The 13,563-nt window shown below is 45.7% G+C and overlaps 2 protein-coding genes across 7 annotated transcripts; one reads left to right on the top strand and one right to left on the bottom strand.

Annotated features, from left to right (window-relative positions):
• Positions 1-236: 236 nt before the first annotated feature.
• GABPB2 (GA binding protein transcription factor subunit beta 2) lies at positions 237-9,550 on the top strand. Of its 5 annotated transcripts, none has more exons than XM_089482952.1 (9): positions 237-504; positions 1,685-1,824; positions 2,441-2,608; positions 3,313-3,507; positions 3,818-3,968; positions 4,149-4,283; positions 4,420-4,605; positions 5,815-5,957; positions 6,407-9,550. In XM_089482952.1, the coding sequence occupies exons 2-9, from the start codon at positions 1,711-1,713 to the stop codon at positions 6,707-6,709; spliced, it is 1,395 nt and encodes a 464-aa protein (XP_089339078.1). In that variant the 5' UTR covers positions 237-504; positions 1,685-1,710; the 3' UTR covers positions 6,710-9,550. The 5 variants fall into 5 exon arrangements, with proteins under 5 accessions (XP_089339078.1, XP_089339081.1, XP_089339079.1 ...); XM_089482955.1 differs by lacking the exon at positions 237-504 and adding an exon at positions 565-835 and having other exon boundaries at positions 4,152-4,265; XM_089482953.1 differs by lacking the exon at positions 237-504 and adding an exon at positions 565-835 and having other exon boundaries at positions 4,152-4,283.
• Positions 9,551-9,561: 11 nt separating this feature from the next.
• Positions 9,562-11,974, bottom strand: LOC149301789 (cortexin-3-like). Of its 2 annotated transcripts, none has more exons than XM_089482949.1 (2): positions 11,646-11,974; positions 9,562-10,888 (listed from the first exon to the last, which is right to left on the bottom strand). In XM_089482949.1, exon 2 carries the CDS (start codon positions 10,836-10,838, stop codon positions 10,605-10,607), a length of 234 nt encoding a protein of 77 aa, XP_089339075.1. In that variant the 5' UTR covers positions 10,839-10,888; positions 11,646-11,974; the 3' UTR covers positions 9,562-10,604. The 2 variants fall into 2 exon arrangements, with proteins under 2 accessions (XP_089339075.1, XP_089339076.1); XM_089482950.1 differs by having other exon boundaries at positions 11,723-11,738.
• Between the last annotated feature and the right edge of the window lie 1,589 nt (positions 11,975-13,563).

Below are 13,563 nucleotides of genomic sequence, written 5' to 3'. Positions count from 1 at the left end.
AGAGGGCGATGGACAGAGCGCCTCCCTGCTGTGGCAGCCAGTCACCATGGCAACGGTTCCTGTTCCTTTAAAACCATAGAAATGCAGGGGGAGAGAGCGTCCCAGACGAAAAAAGGACTGTCATTGGAGACCAAAGAGACGCAGAAGGATAGAGCGCCCCTGTTCCTTTAAAACCATAGAGACGCAAGTGGGATAGAGCGTCCCACAGAAAAAAAGGACTGTCATTGGAGACCAAAGAGACGCAGAAGGATAGAGCGCCCCTGTTCCTTTAAAACCATAGAGACGCAAGTGGGAGAGAGCGTCCCAGAGAAAAAAAGGACTGTCATTGGAGACCAAAGAGACGCAGACGGATAGAGCGCCCCGAATGGGAGTGGAATCAAAATGGCGGCTTCCTCACTGACCATAGAGTAAAGTCTAGAGCGTCGCACCCAGAGCACAACAAAAGAGCCGATTGGCGCTGAGCGCATTAACCATTCCGGACCGGAAGTTGGCCCGTGCGTCGCTGTAAGTGTTCCCCCCTCTTGCCAAGGGCACTTCCGGTCCCGCCATTTTGTCTCCCCACTTTCGGCAGAGAGGGGTAAAATTAAAATAAACCCCAGATTTAATACTATTCATATTATTATTATTATTATTATTATTATTATTATTATTATTATTATTATTATTATTATTATTATTATTATTATTACATCCACTCAGCAATAAATATTTTAATTTGTTTAAAATGTAAATAATGATGACGATGGACGGAAGTTTAAAGCAATTAATAATAATAATAATAATAATGATAATATAATAAAGCGAAAGGCCCCAGAAAAACAAAGGCTCTTGAGGGGTGAGTCTGGGGCTGAATATTTTGGGGGGAAGGAGCTGCTTTTATGACAAAATTGCATTAATAAGGGGGTGGGTTCTGTCTGAGATATATATATATATATATATATATATATGTCTGTGTGTGTGTGTGTATATATATATATATTGTGTGTATATTGTGTGTATATATAGATATAGATATATTGTATGTGTGTGTGTGTATATATATATATATTGTATGTATATTGTGTGTATATATAGATATAGATATATTGTATGTGTGTGTGTAGGGTTTTATTAAGGGGAGAGGGATTTCTGCCTGTTTTTATATGTATGTGTATGTATATGTGTGTGTGTGTATTATATATATATATATATATATATATATATAGGGTTTGGGATAAGTAAAAAGCATAAATATTTGGGGAGGAGAGGAGATTTGGGGAACCTAATTTCCCCCAGGAGGTGTTTTTGCTACAAAATTGCTTAATTAAGGGGGGGGCTCTGCCGGTTCTTATACACACACACACTCACACATGTGTGTATATAAATAGGAATGTGTACAATGTGTGTTTGTATGTATATGTGTGTGTGTGTGTATGTGTATAACATGTGTTTGTATATGTATGTATGTTAGGTTTGGGATAAGTAAGAAAGCTTAAGTATTTGGGGAGGAGAAGAGAATAGGGAGGTGTTCTTATTACAAAAGTGCTCTATTAAGGGGGGATTTGTGCCTGTTTTATATGTGTGTGTGTGTGTGTGTGTGTGTGTTGGGTTTGGGATAAGTAGGAAAGCTTAAATATTGGGGGGGGGGGAGGGAGAAGAGATTGGGGTGTCCTAAGCTGTATAAACTCTTGTGTCTCCGCTCTAGATTTTGGAAAACGGACGTTCCCATGTATGAAGATGTCTCTGGTGGATCTGGGGAAGAGATTGTTAGAAGCCGCCCGCAAAGGCCAAGACGATGAAGTCAGGACGCTGATGGCGAACGGGGCGCCTTTCACCACGGATTGGGTGCGTCTGGGACCAAAAGGAAAGAAAGAAAGGGAGGAAGAGAGGGAGGTTGGGAAGCTTGTCTACTAGAATCATAGCCATTGAACTATACTGATTTCCAGAGCTCCAACCAGCTAGTATATAACTATGGCCCCATACAGACAGGCCAAAACAAAGCTGCTTCAGGTCACTTTGGAGATACGCTGTTTAAATGACACACGCAACCTAAGAGTCCAGAAGCTGCGCCAAAGCCATGATCTAGTCCTAAGGAACAGAGCTTTGGCATGGCTTCAGCTTTGTACCACATTTCTTCTTCTTTGGATGTGCTGGGGTTGCAACTCTGCTGGCTGGGGATGATGGGTTACTGTAGTCCCAACACATCAGGGGAATACCTGGTTCAAGAAACCTCAGTATAAGGAACTTGATTTCAATACTGGCTTCAATATAAGTATCCCCTTTGTTCGCCAGACAGTGACAAGGAGGAAAGGACAAGGTAGCGGTTGGAGGGGCGATCCAGCATTGGAGGCCTCTTACTCGTCATGGCACTGAGCCTACACAGACAGGAGGTATTAGACATTTTGATGCCGCTAAGCAGCATGGTACGGGTTATAATTCTTTTGCTTAACGGTCCTGACAGCTGGGAACATCGCCGCTTCACCTGGCAGCTCAGCATGGTCACTACTCCACCGCAGAAGTCCTACTTCGGGCAGGGGTCAGCCGGGACGCTCGGACGAAGGTGGACCGGACGCCGCTTCACATGGCAGCTGCCGACGGGCACTCGCACATCGTTGAGCTCCTGATCAGGGTAAGCCAGTCTTCAGTAGGGGCAACTCCATCTGTAATATATGTTAAGATTCATCACATTCAAAGTGTTGTTGTTTGCTGTCACACTGGCTTTGATTTATGACCACCCTGGGAACGAGAGACCTCCAAGCCACCCTGTTATCAACAGACCTAGCCTTGCAAATTCAGAGCAACCATGGCTTCCTTGGTGGAGTCAATCCACCTGCCATGCTGTCTTCCTCTTTCCTTACTGCCTTCTATTTTGTGGAGCGCTGTTATCTTTTCTAATGAGTCAAGGCATCTCATGATATCTCCAAAGTGCGACACAGCCTCAGTTTAGTCATCTTGGCTTCTGATGAGAGTTCAGGCTTCATTTGCTCTCATACACTCAGACCCATGCCTTTGTCTTTTTGGCTTTCCATGGCAGAACTCTTCTCCAGCACCATGTTTTAAAGGATGTGCTCAGAAGCCTCCTGTTGTGTTCCCTGTGCCCAAGTTAACAGATATTTTGGTAGGCCTAGGCAAGCTACTGCCTCCCAGTTCTGTTTTTAACATGCCTTCAAGTTGACACCTGCAAAGGTGGCACATTTTGACCAAGAAATTCCAGAGTCTGATAGTTGCAGAACTCTTTGTGGATTTCCCATTGCACTTTTAACTGTGTATGTGATCTTTTATTCCCCCTTATGATTGTGTTTTGCTCTAAGCGCCTGTTCTTCCACCCCTCAGAACGGGGCCGATGTGAATGCCAAGGACATGTTGAAGATGACGGCTTTGCACTGGGCGACAGAGCACAACCACCGGGATGTTGTTGCTCTACTAATCCGATACGGGGCTGATGTGCATGCGTTCAGCAAGTTTGACAAATCTGCCTTTGACATCGCTTTGGACAAAAACAATCCAGAGACTTTGCTCATGCTGCAGGTGGGATAGAAGTTGAACCCCTAGGCCTCCACTTCTTGTTTTTATCTCCCTTTCTTCCTTCAAATATTTCTCTCCCACCCTCTCTCAAGATGTTATAGCAGCAGACAGTTAAAACAACAGAAACAGCAGAAAGCAATTCTAGATAAAAATGTTAGAATACTTTGAATAGGCTAAAAGCATGTTAAATAAATATCTAGGTTAAAACAGTGGGAAAGACGGAGAGAATAAACACCATGTATGTACATTTGAATGGGGGGGGGGGGGGACATTCTGGATAGTTTTTGAGGACTGACAGTGTTCTCTTCCACAGGAGGCCATGCAAAACCAAGTTGTCACCAGCCTGGAGAGGGCAAATCCAGTCCCAGGCTCCATGACTGTCAACCAGCCGTTCATCCTGACCTCAGGAGAGGTGCTGAGTCTAGCCAGCCTTGTTTCCTCAGCAGAGACCAAAACAACCTCAGGTAAGACTTCTCAAAACACAGGAGCTATCTTCCCTCCTGAATGTTCTCGGTTGTATAGGATGCAAGCAAGAGCTGTTCCTTCTAACCCCTTTCCATTCCACTGCCATGTTGCACAATATTATAAGACACTTCTTCTGGGAAGGCTCCACTAATCCATTTGAACTGCCTTCTCTTGCCCAGCAGGAGATCCCCACATTTCCACCATGACACTATCAAACTCGACCACCTCAGTCCTTGCCACGCTGGCAGCCATTGCTGAAGCCTCTGGACCGCTTTCCAGTTCAAACACAACCCCAGGTAATGGGACGGACAGCTGTGAGTAGATCCTTAATTTTCCTAGCATGCATGGGTCGGTTCAGATCGTTCCAAATGCCTAGATTTGCTGGCTGGGCTTTTTGTTTTGGTTCTGGCTTCAATATAGTTCTTGAGAGCTTGTTTTGGACTTTTGCAGTTATCTCGGAGGAAGTTGTGGAAACCAGTGCCATGGATCCCCCTCTCCAACACGTCGTCACTAGCGGGGGCCAGCGGGTGATTACGATTGTAGCCGACGGGATCCCGCTGGGCAACCTCCAGGCAGCCATTCCCAGCCGTGGCCTCAGCCAGCCCTTCATTGTGACAATGCAGAATGGGCAGCAAAGTAGGTGGGAGCCCATAGTGCCACTCTGTTCTGCTCTGGTCAGGCCCCACATGGAATATTGTGTCCAGTTCTGGGCACCACAATTTGAAAAAGGATGTTGAGAATCTGGAGCGTGTCCAAAGGAGAGATACTAAAATGGTGAAGGGTCTGGAAACCATGCCCTATGAGGAACAACTTAGGGAGCTGGGGATGTTTAGCCTGGAGAAGAGAAGGTTAAGAGGTGATGTGATAGCCTTGTTTAAATACTTGAAGGGATGTCATATTGAGGAGGGAGCAAGCTTGTTTTCTGCTGCTCCAGGGAACAGGACCCAATGGAGCAATGGATGCAAGCTCCAGGAAAGGAGATTCCAACTCAACATTAGGAAGAATTTCCTGAGAGTAAGGGCTGTTCGACAGTGGAACACACTCCCTCAGAGTGTAGTGGAATCTCCCTCCTTGGAGGTCTTTAAACAGAGGCTGGATGGCCATCTGTCGGGGATGCTTTGATTTGGATTTCCTGCATGGCGGGATGGGATTGGACTGGATGGCCCTTGTGGTTTCTTCTAACTTCATGATTCTATGATCCACACTTGTACAAGATGGGCCCCTTAAAACTGGCAAAGCTAAAGCAGCTGGAGCTTTAGTTTAACGTTGTTTTACGATCCTTTATATTGCATGTATTGCATAATATTTGTTTTATATTATGTTATATTGTATTTTGTCTAGATACTTGGTTTTATAGCTGTGTCGTATAATTTTGTGTTATCATTTCTTCAATTCTCTCGATGCATATGTTTATGCACATACTTTAGATTATACGTGTCTGGCAGGACGCACTGTTTTGGGTTGCTGTACCTGTAAAGGACCATGTAAAGTGGAGGCAGTATAGAAACAAATGATAATACAGTCGACCCTTCATATCTATGGGGTTTTTGTTCTGGACCCCCCTGAGGATGCCAAAAACTGGGATTTCAAGTCCCATTCTTGTTAATGGTGGCATGCCGCATTAACACAGCCACACTCAAGCGCTACCATTAGGGAGAATAGGATGGGACCATCCATGGATGCTCCAATCTGTGGATGGCAACCCTGCAGATAGGGGTGACTGTAATAATAACAACTTCACCCCACATGTTTGGCTTCACTTATGCATGCCTTTGTCACTAACAGGATGCTAGACTATGTGTATTATATTCTGCTTTCTCCTCCTTTGCCTTCCTCCATTTTCAGTCCTAACTGTACCTGCTGGTCAGGTGGCAGAAGAAATGGTATTTGAAGAAGAAGACGAAAATCATCACGTACCCGAGGAAGCGGAGCCTCCTCTCAAGAAAATCAAAGTAGAACATGTTATTGACGAAGTGGAGGAGAGACAGGTATGACCAAAGAGAAAGGGAGACCTTGGCCACAGTGGGAGCATGAATAACTAGAGATGTAAAATTTCTGGATGCGTTGAGTCTTTGGGAAATGTTCACTTTTTTCTTTTGGTGAGAAAAATGGAGAATTTGGGGGTGGGAAAAAGTGATGGCCAAGATCCATGCAAATGCATTATGGATCTGTAATTCTAGATTTCGGAGCCGTAACTATACTGAATTCTAGCCAATATTAGCATCATTTACAGACTGAAAGTCTATTAGTCTAGGAATATAAACAGTATTATATACATGATGTGATACAATTGCACATGCAATGCAAACCCATCTCACAAGTGCTTTATAGGTTTTATGGACAGTGGTCCTTCTCTTTGCACAAAGTCCCTCGGAGCGCAACTCTTGTTTCTTTCGTTTCCCGACAAACCCATGACGTTTTTATTTTACTTCTTCAGGAAACCGTGGAAAGGGAGGTCTTGCAGCAGCAGCTCCAAGAAGCCAACCGGAAAGCTCAGGAATACCGTAGCCAGCTGATGCGGAAGGAAGAGGAAGCGGAAAAGTATCGGAGGAAGCTGGAAGCCATGGCTTGCCAGCAAGAGAGTGGGACAGAAACCTCCGCCACGGTGGAGGAAGGGGAAGATGCAGAGGAGCGCAATGATGAGGTGAACTCGGTGGAGGTGTCGTCGGAAGAAACTGTCTCCTCGACCCTAGAAGGGGAGTTCCCGACCGACATTGCGGTGGAGACTGTCACCTCTTAACTCCCAGGTCGCTTTTTCCTCATGTTTTTATTTTAAAGGAAGCGCGGAAAACGACTCATCCGGGAAATGCGTCAAGGGTTATGTTCTCCGGCGACCACACAACTGCCCCCAAACCTTGGACAAAACTATTTCATGTGGGGCCAGCTCCGGAGAGGGAGGGTAACCCCCTTGGACTTTAAATAACCATTCACCGCATCTTTCCTTTCGAAACAGGGATTGAAAGCAACCTCAAATGCCTTTTCCAAATATCTGTTACCTTGATATTTCAGAGATATATTTTTGTAAAATGTAGCTTGAGATTCCTTTGAAATAGCCAACAAGTGACCTAAAAAAGAGAGAGGGGGAGATCCTGTTTTATAGGGCAAAGTGGACTTGGCATGGTGCACCAATTGCCAGTGGTCTTGTCTCATGCTGGGTAGTGGCTTACCTGCAGTTGTAACAAACATTGGTGTGGGTAGGAAAGGGGAACAGGTTGCCTGCCCCAGTCCATGGGGTCAGAGGGAACGCATGGGGTTCATGGTTGCTGCACTCCTGTTTGGGGACACATGCAACAGGCAGAAATGGGTGCCTCAAAGGCAGGTGCGATAAAACTACCCTCATGTTGAAGTCTTGCACACAAGGCTGCTTCTTTGCAGTGCCTCCCCTTACGGGTGTGGAGAATTTTTTGGATGAGAGACCAGAAGAATACAGTTTCTTCATAAAGGAAAGAAGAATAGTTTTGCTGCCACAGTACAGAGATGCCATATGAGGTTAGGAGCCAAGACAAACATCAGAACCAGCCCTAACAAAGTGAATTGACTGCTTCAGGCAGTGGGTTTTCAGTGTTGCTGAAAGCAGAGCACTGAGAGGGAGCAGGATTACTTGTTTGGACTACAACTCCTAGAATCCCCATCCACTGGAGACTGGGAGATATAGTCCCTAAATGTCTAGCGTGCGCAGATTTCAGATTTTAAAAAGCAAGCTTCTGGTGCCCTCCAAATATCCTGGACCACAATTCCCAACAGACCCAGCTGAGAGATGGGAGTTGTTTCCAAAACATCCGGAAAAGGTTTAGTTGGTGGCGGCTGTTGAAGTGCCTCCCTCTCGTCCCGATTTCTCGACGTAACAAGAAATAATAATAATAATAATGAAATATGCAACTATTAACAACTGGGTGACTGTCTGGAAAGAAGACAAAAAGCCATTTTCCTTTGGCTTGGAAAGCCAATTGCTTTCAGAAATGAGGTTTCTGAATCTGTTTCAGAACAAAGCCATGAGGTTGGAACAGGTTTCATATCGCAAGGTGCATTTATTTATATGGGTCTAAGAGCCTGCAGCCTCAGATGGAGCTGCGATGGTGGAGTTCTCTTGCGTTACCTACTTCTGCTGATGCTTTACCCCCAAACCTTCAGCAAGTTGGTGCCTGACCAAAGGGCTTCTGAGATGCTGGAGGTCAGGGAACTTGAAAATGACACCCGCAGGGCTGTCCTGGATGTGAGGTGTGTAGGAAAGACCTCTTTGGGTCCTGTCTCAAAATGCCCCACAACCAGGAGAGCACCTCAATGGTCATTTCCAAGGGCCCCAATTTTTCAGTCCCTCAGAAACCCTTTGGGGCAATTCCTGGCTTAAGATGTAGGCTTTGGGGGTTGTGTTTGGGCTTTTAACAACTATAAATATGAATTCTAAAAGTTACAAGGTCCTAAACCAAGCTTACGATCTTGTAAATATTGGACAGGATGCCATCCATCGTTTTATAGTTCCCCGTATTTTTAAAATGAAGTATGTGCTTATACCTAACAGAGTAGCCCTGTTTGCCCTGCTTAGTTTGCAACACACTCTTTTTAATTTGTGCCATGAAAGCATTGCTAATAAATATGGTGGCTTCCCCATAGCCAGGATCGCTAGGCGTTCCATTGATGGCCCAACAGAGCTTGGAAAAGTTCCTTTTCCATAGGACCCTGGCTGGAAAACTGTGGGACTTGTCCAAAAAGGTAACTATTCCCATCTCTTGCACACTTGCAACGCTGTGATTCCACTTTGACTCCAGTGACAACATCCTAGGGGATTGTAGTTCTGAGAGAAGCATCAAGGGTTTCCAAAACTACAGCTCCCACATTTCCATGGGATGGGCTCATGGCAAGTGGAATCGCAATGCTATTATTTGTGTAGTTTTCAGGGGCTGTAATGTATAATCAGTGTCTCAGGATGTTGGTATCTAAAGGAACCAACACAAGAGACACACAGCAGTTGTTGTTTTCTCCATCCTAAGGATGGAAACGTCCCTTTGGGGTAACAAAGTGAGGATCACACTTAATGTCACACCGAATTACGACAAACTCCCAGTCTTATGAAGAGGAAGTCTGTGAGAATTTGCAGAATGTAGTTTTGTGTTAAAAAAAATTGATTTCCCGTGCAACTGCTTTCTTCCGAGAAAGATCTTGCAGGGTTATTTGCTTTTATAAGATCAATTTTGTAATGGCTTTCTATGAACCCTGTGCTTTTGCCTTGTGCCTTAATGGCCCTTGGATGGAGAAGATTTGGGCAGAGGCTGCCCTCCTCTCTTGCCAACTTCAGCCCAGAAAGAGTTTTCACTAGGCATGAAAACTCTCCAATTTTGTGCCCTTTTTGAGCTCTCTGCCGATACGTGTTTTTATTGTTTTCAAAGAAAGGTAAGGAAAAAGCTTTATGTACAGGCTGCCTTGTTTAGGAGAATGGGAAAAGTATATATTTTGTATTTATCTTTACGTTTTAGGGTCTTTTTTGCCTCAGAAGGCTCAGTTTACAGCGTGTACAATTCCTTCCTTCACAACCCTCCACCCTTTTTTTTGGTACATATTTGGTTAATAAAAGTCAAAAAAAGTCCCACGCTTCTCATTGTTTTTTATTTCTTTTCTGAGCTCGGAAAATGAAACGCGGACCGCTTGACTTCGGTCAAAATCGGCGCGAAGCCTCCCGGTGCGACTGCGCAGTCGGCGAGTCCATTGGACACCCTTGCTGTTTTCCAGAAGGATCTTTTAAGGATTCCAGGTGCATTTCGTCCCTTTGCTCAGAAGTCTGGAACCAACGTTCATAACCAAACATTTCTGCCGCTGGTTATGATGAGCCGGTCGGTACGGTCGCTTTGATTTATAGCAACCTAACGGGATTTTGACGGAAAGAGTAATTGGTTTTCTCCCTATGGGGAAAAGAAAAGCTTTTCAGGAGTGGCGGAAAAGGCAGTGCCATGGCAAAACGAAGAGTTCTGGCTATCTTCCAAAAATGATGAAGAATGGGCAGAGACTGGGAAGGTGAGGCTTGTTTTTGACTGTAATCCCCCAGTTTTAGGCAAAGCGCTGCATCTGTTCGTACCGCATTTCCTTCTTTAAAGCCAGGATGGCGAGCGTATTTTCTAGATGTTCTTGGACTGAAACCACCAAAATGTCCACAAAAATGGCTAGGGAGATGGCTTTAGATGTTCCCCAGCACGACAGGAAGGCAGTTGTTCAATTCCTAACATCTAGCCATTGGGTATCATCTCTAAAGACAAAGCTTGCCTTTGGTTCGTAACCACAAACAGATCCGTTCACAGGTGTATAAAAGCTAATCCTGCCACCAAGCAAAGCATTTTCCCATTCATCTGTCCCAAACAGGGCAACACAATTTCCCCAAACCGCCATGGAGTGCTTCAGCCTTGACTCAAGAAACTCGAAACATGATCTCAGGTGGCTTCCTCTTCAGCTTCTGGCACCAAACGCCAGCAAGCCTCCACTCGGCACGGTGAAAGACTTAAGGACCATCTTTTTGGACCAAAACAAAGGTCCGTATAGCCTCCGTCATGCTATTCCACCGATTTTAGCGCTCCAGAGTACTGTTTGAGACTTCTGGGATGAAAACGGTAGCGGTGGTTTCCGGATTTTCAAAACGTTGGCCTCCGTCATCAAGCCAGTCGGTAGTCGAGAGTGTCTTTCTCCATGTAGTCGGTCCAAGTGGAGGAAGGCATGCTGCGGTAGGGGTCGAGAAGGATCCGGAAGCAGCGGACAATGAGCAGCCCCAGGAAGACGAAGAGGAAGAAGACAAACACGAAGGCCACCTTCTGTTCCAAGGTTAGGGCCGGGTCTGGCCGGACGGCGCTGGCCAGAGGAGGAAGGGTGCCGCCAAGGACGTCGGCCATTTGGGCCACCAAGTCCAGCCGCCACTGGCTTATTCAATGGACAGTGGCATCTGCAATGAGAAAAGCAGTTTGAGGTTGAGATCCTGTCTTGTTCAGACTAAGATTTTGTTAATAAGAAGGGAAGGAAGGAAGGAGGAAGGAAACGAAAGGAAGGGAAGGAGGAGGAAGGGAAGGAGGTAGGAAAGGAAAAGGAAGGAAGGAAGGAAAGATGAAATGAAGGGAGGGTAGGAAGGATGAAATAAAGGGAGGGAGGGAGGAGGAAGGGAAGGATATAGGAAAGAAAAAGGAAAGAAAAGGGAAGGAAGAGAGGAGGAAGGGAAGAAGGTAGGAAAGGAAAAGGAAGGAAGGAAGGAAAGATGAAATGAAGGGAGGGTGGGAAGGAGATAGGAAAGGGAAGGAAGGAAGAGAAGGAGATAGGAAGAGAAGGAAAGAATAGAAGGAAGGAAGGAAGGAAGGAAGGAAGGAAGGAAGGAAACAAAAGGAAGGAAGAGAGGGGGAAGGGACAGAGGTAGGAAAGGAAAGGGATAGAAGCAAAGAAGGGAAGGAAGGAAGGAAGGAAGGAAGGAAGGAAGGAAGGAAGGAAGGAAGGAAGGATGGATGGATCAGTCAGTCGACCATAACAAAACAGTGAACAGCAAACAGTAAAATGCGAGAAAATGCAATGCATAAAATACAATGGGATGGGTTAAATTAGGCTAAAATAAGATAACTTATAAATTAATTTGTGTGTCACATAAATCCACATTTCCCCATTGAAGTGTGCGCCCCTCCGGTGCCATGCCAAAGCCTGGTCTGGTTGGTACCCACCTGTGCCCACTTTTGGGGAGTTTGGAAAAGACAAAGGAAGGGTCCTTAGCTGCACATAAGGTAATGGCTGCACTGACAATCTGGTCTTTTTGTCCTGTTTTTGCTGGCCTTCAGGTCTGTTCTACTTTCGACATCAATTTCTGGACTGATCTATCCATCAGCTGCCAGTGCGATGGTCCTCCTTCGTCTCCCTCACGGATGTCCAGCAACATGCGGAGGATGACAATCCGGACTGCGGATGGGGAGCAGATCTCTGAAGATCTGGGGCTGGTAATTCTAAGGAAAAAAAGAGGTAAATTCCCTTTTTATCTCTCTCTGACTCTGTTCCGTCTTTCCTCACCCACCCACCTACTTCTCTCAGTCAGGGATGCTTCAAAGCTGTTGCCGGTGGCAACTGGTTTCCATAGCGACGCCAGAGCAAACTCATCCGCTGTCTGGACCATGGATGGGGAGCCGCATGCCATCTGATATTTCGAAGGAGGCGGATACTAATTGCATATTCTTATGTCTGCCGTCATATAGGATCTTAAGAGTTGGAAAGGGACCCCAAGGGCTGGTCCAAACCCCTGCCATGAGGAATATATATAACTTCTCAAAGATGACCATGCAACCTTAGTTAGAAGTTGAAGACAGTACACTTGTCCCTCTGTATTCGCTAGGGTTAGGGGCACAAGACCCCCGCAAATAACAAACGCCATGTTTTTACCTGAGAGGACACCTCTCTAGGAATGTCTAGGTCCTCCAGTGCAACTCTGTGGCCAATGTCCGACAGACACTGACCATAGAGTTGCGCTGGAGGAGCTACAAAGGCCTAGTAGAGTGTCCTCTCTAGGAATCTCTGGGTCTTTCAGTACGACTTTTAGTTAAAGTTGACCATAGAGTTACACAGGAGGAGCTACAAAGGCCTAGTAGAGTATTCTGTCTAGGAATCTCTAGGTCTTTTGGTGCGACGTTTAGATAGAGTTGACCATAGAGTTGCCCCAGAGGAGCTACAAAGGCCTAGTAGAGTGGTCTCTCTAGGAATTTCTAGGTCTTTCAGTGTGACTTTTAGTTAAAGTTGACCATAGAGTTGCACCGGAGAACCTAGATATTCCTAGAGAGAACATATCCATGAAATCCATGAATAATCAAATCCGCAAATCCAGAAAGGTTTCAGTGCCTGTTAAAGTGCCATTGTGGGGGGAAACTGGACTAAAACCCAATGCAGATTCACACACATGAATCTGATGAATCTGAATATGGAAAAACAGCAAATGACAAAACGCAATGCCGCAATGAAGACGGCATGGATTTTTGGCTGCTTTTGGCCGGCCAACGCTGTTTCAGCATCAGCCGGCAGAGTGTGCCAGAGAGTTGCTCAAGGCCTGGTCCTCTGTGCGAAACCCGACCCTCCGTTCCCAGCTTTGATTGATAACTTTCTGCCCATTGATTCATGGCTGCAAATTCCAAGGGCATTGTTCCCAGCAGAGAGGCATTGTGTGTGCGCATGGGCACGGTTTACGTTCGGCCACATTTCCTTCCTCCTGGCTTGTCGGAGATGAATGGAGGGCCATGTGCCTGGCCTCCATGAAACAGCCGCCTTTGGAAAGGTTTTTCTGTCCAGCTGGCCGCAGTTTCCTGCAGCTGCAGCAAAAGGAAAGCGAGGGAGAATGGACACATATCCCACATTACACCCTCAAAACAATGAGACAAAAGGAAAAAAAACCCCAGGAATTATGTGCATTGCATTTATTTACGCCAGTGGCGGTGGGGAAAATGTGTGCCCAAACTCCAAATGACATCTTCAAAAATGGCTTTAAGGATGCGCAAACCTGAATTGGGGAGTTTTGCGACATCCATATTCACTTAGAGGCTGCTGTGACATTACAGTGGATAAGCATCCATTGCACAAAGGGCGCTCATGCGCTCCCTGACGCGC

The sequence above is a fragment of the Sceloporus occidentalis genome, unplaced genomic scaffold, assembly GCF_023333645.1.
Source record: "Sceloporus occidentalis isolate IW3139 unplaced genomic scaffold, rSceOcc1.0.p SCAF_20, whole genome shotgun sequence".
Lineage (NCBI taxonomy): Eukaryota > Metazoa > Chordata > Lepidosauria > Squamata > Phrynosomatidae > Sceloporus > Sceloporus occidentalis.
The sequence above is the reverse complement of the archived record's forward strand: the minus strand, read 5'-3'. Positions and strand labels throughout refer to the sequence as shown.

Bases quoted from the DNA above. Each gene is read 5' to 3' on its own strand.
- GABPB2 (XM_089482952.1), top strand. From the start codon at position 1,711: ATGAAGATGTCTCTGGTGGATCTGGGGAAGAGATTGTTAGAAGCCGCC. The intron at 1,825-2,440 runs GTGCGTCTGGGA...CGGTCCTGACAG, and splicing joins CGCCTTTCACCACGGATTGG to CTGGGAACATCGCCGCTTCA. The intron at 4,606-5,814 runs GTAGGTGGGAGC...CTCCATTTTCAG, and splicing joins AATGCAGAATGGGCAGCAAA to TCCTAACTGTACCTGCTGGT.
- LOC149301789 (XM_089482949.1), bottom strand. From the start codon at position 10,838: ATGGCCGACGTCCTTGGCGGCACCCTTCCTCCTCTGGCCAGCGCCGTC.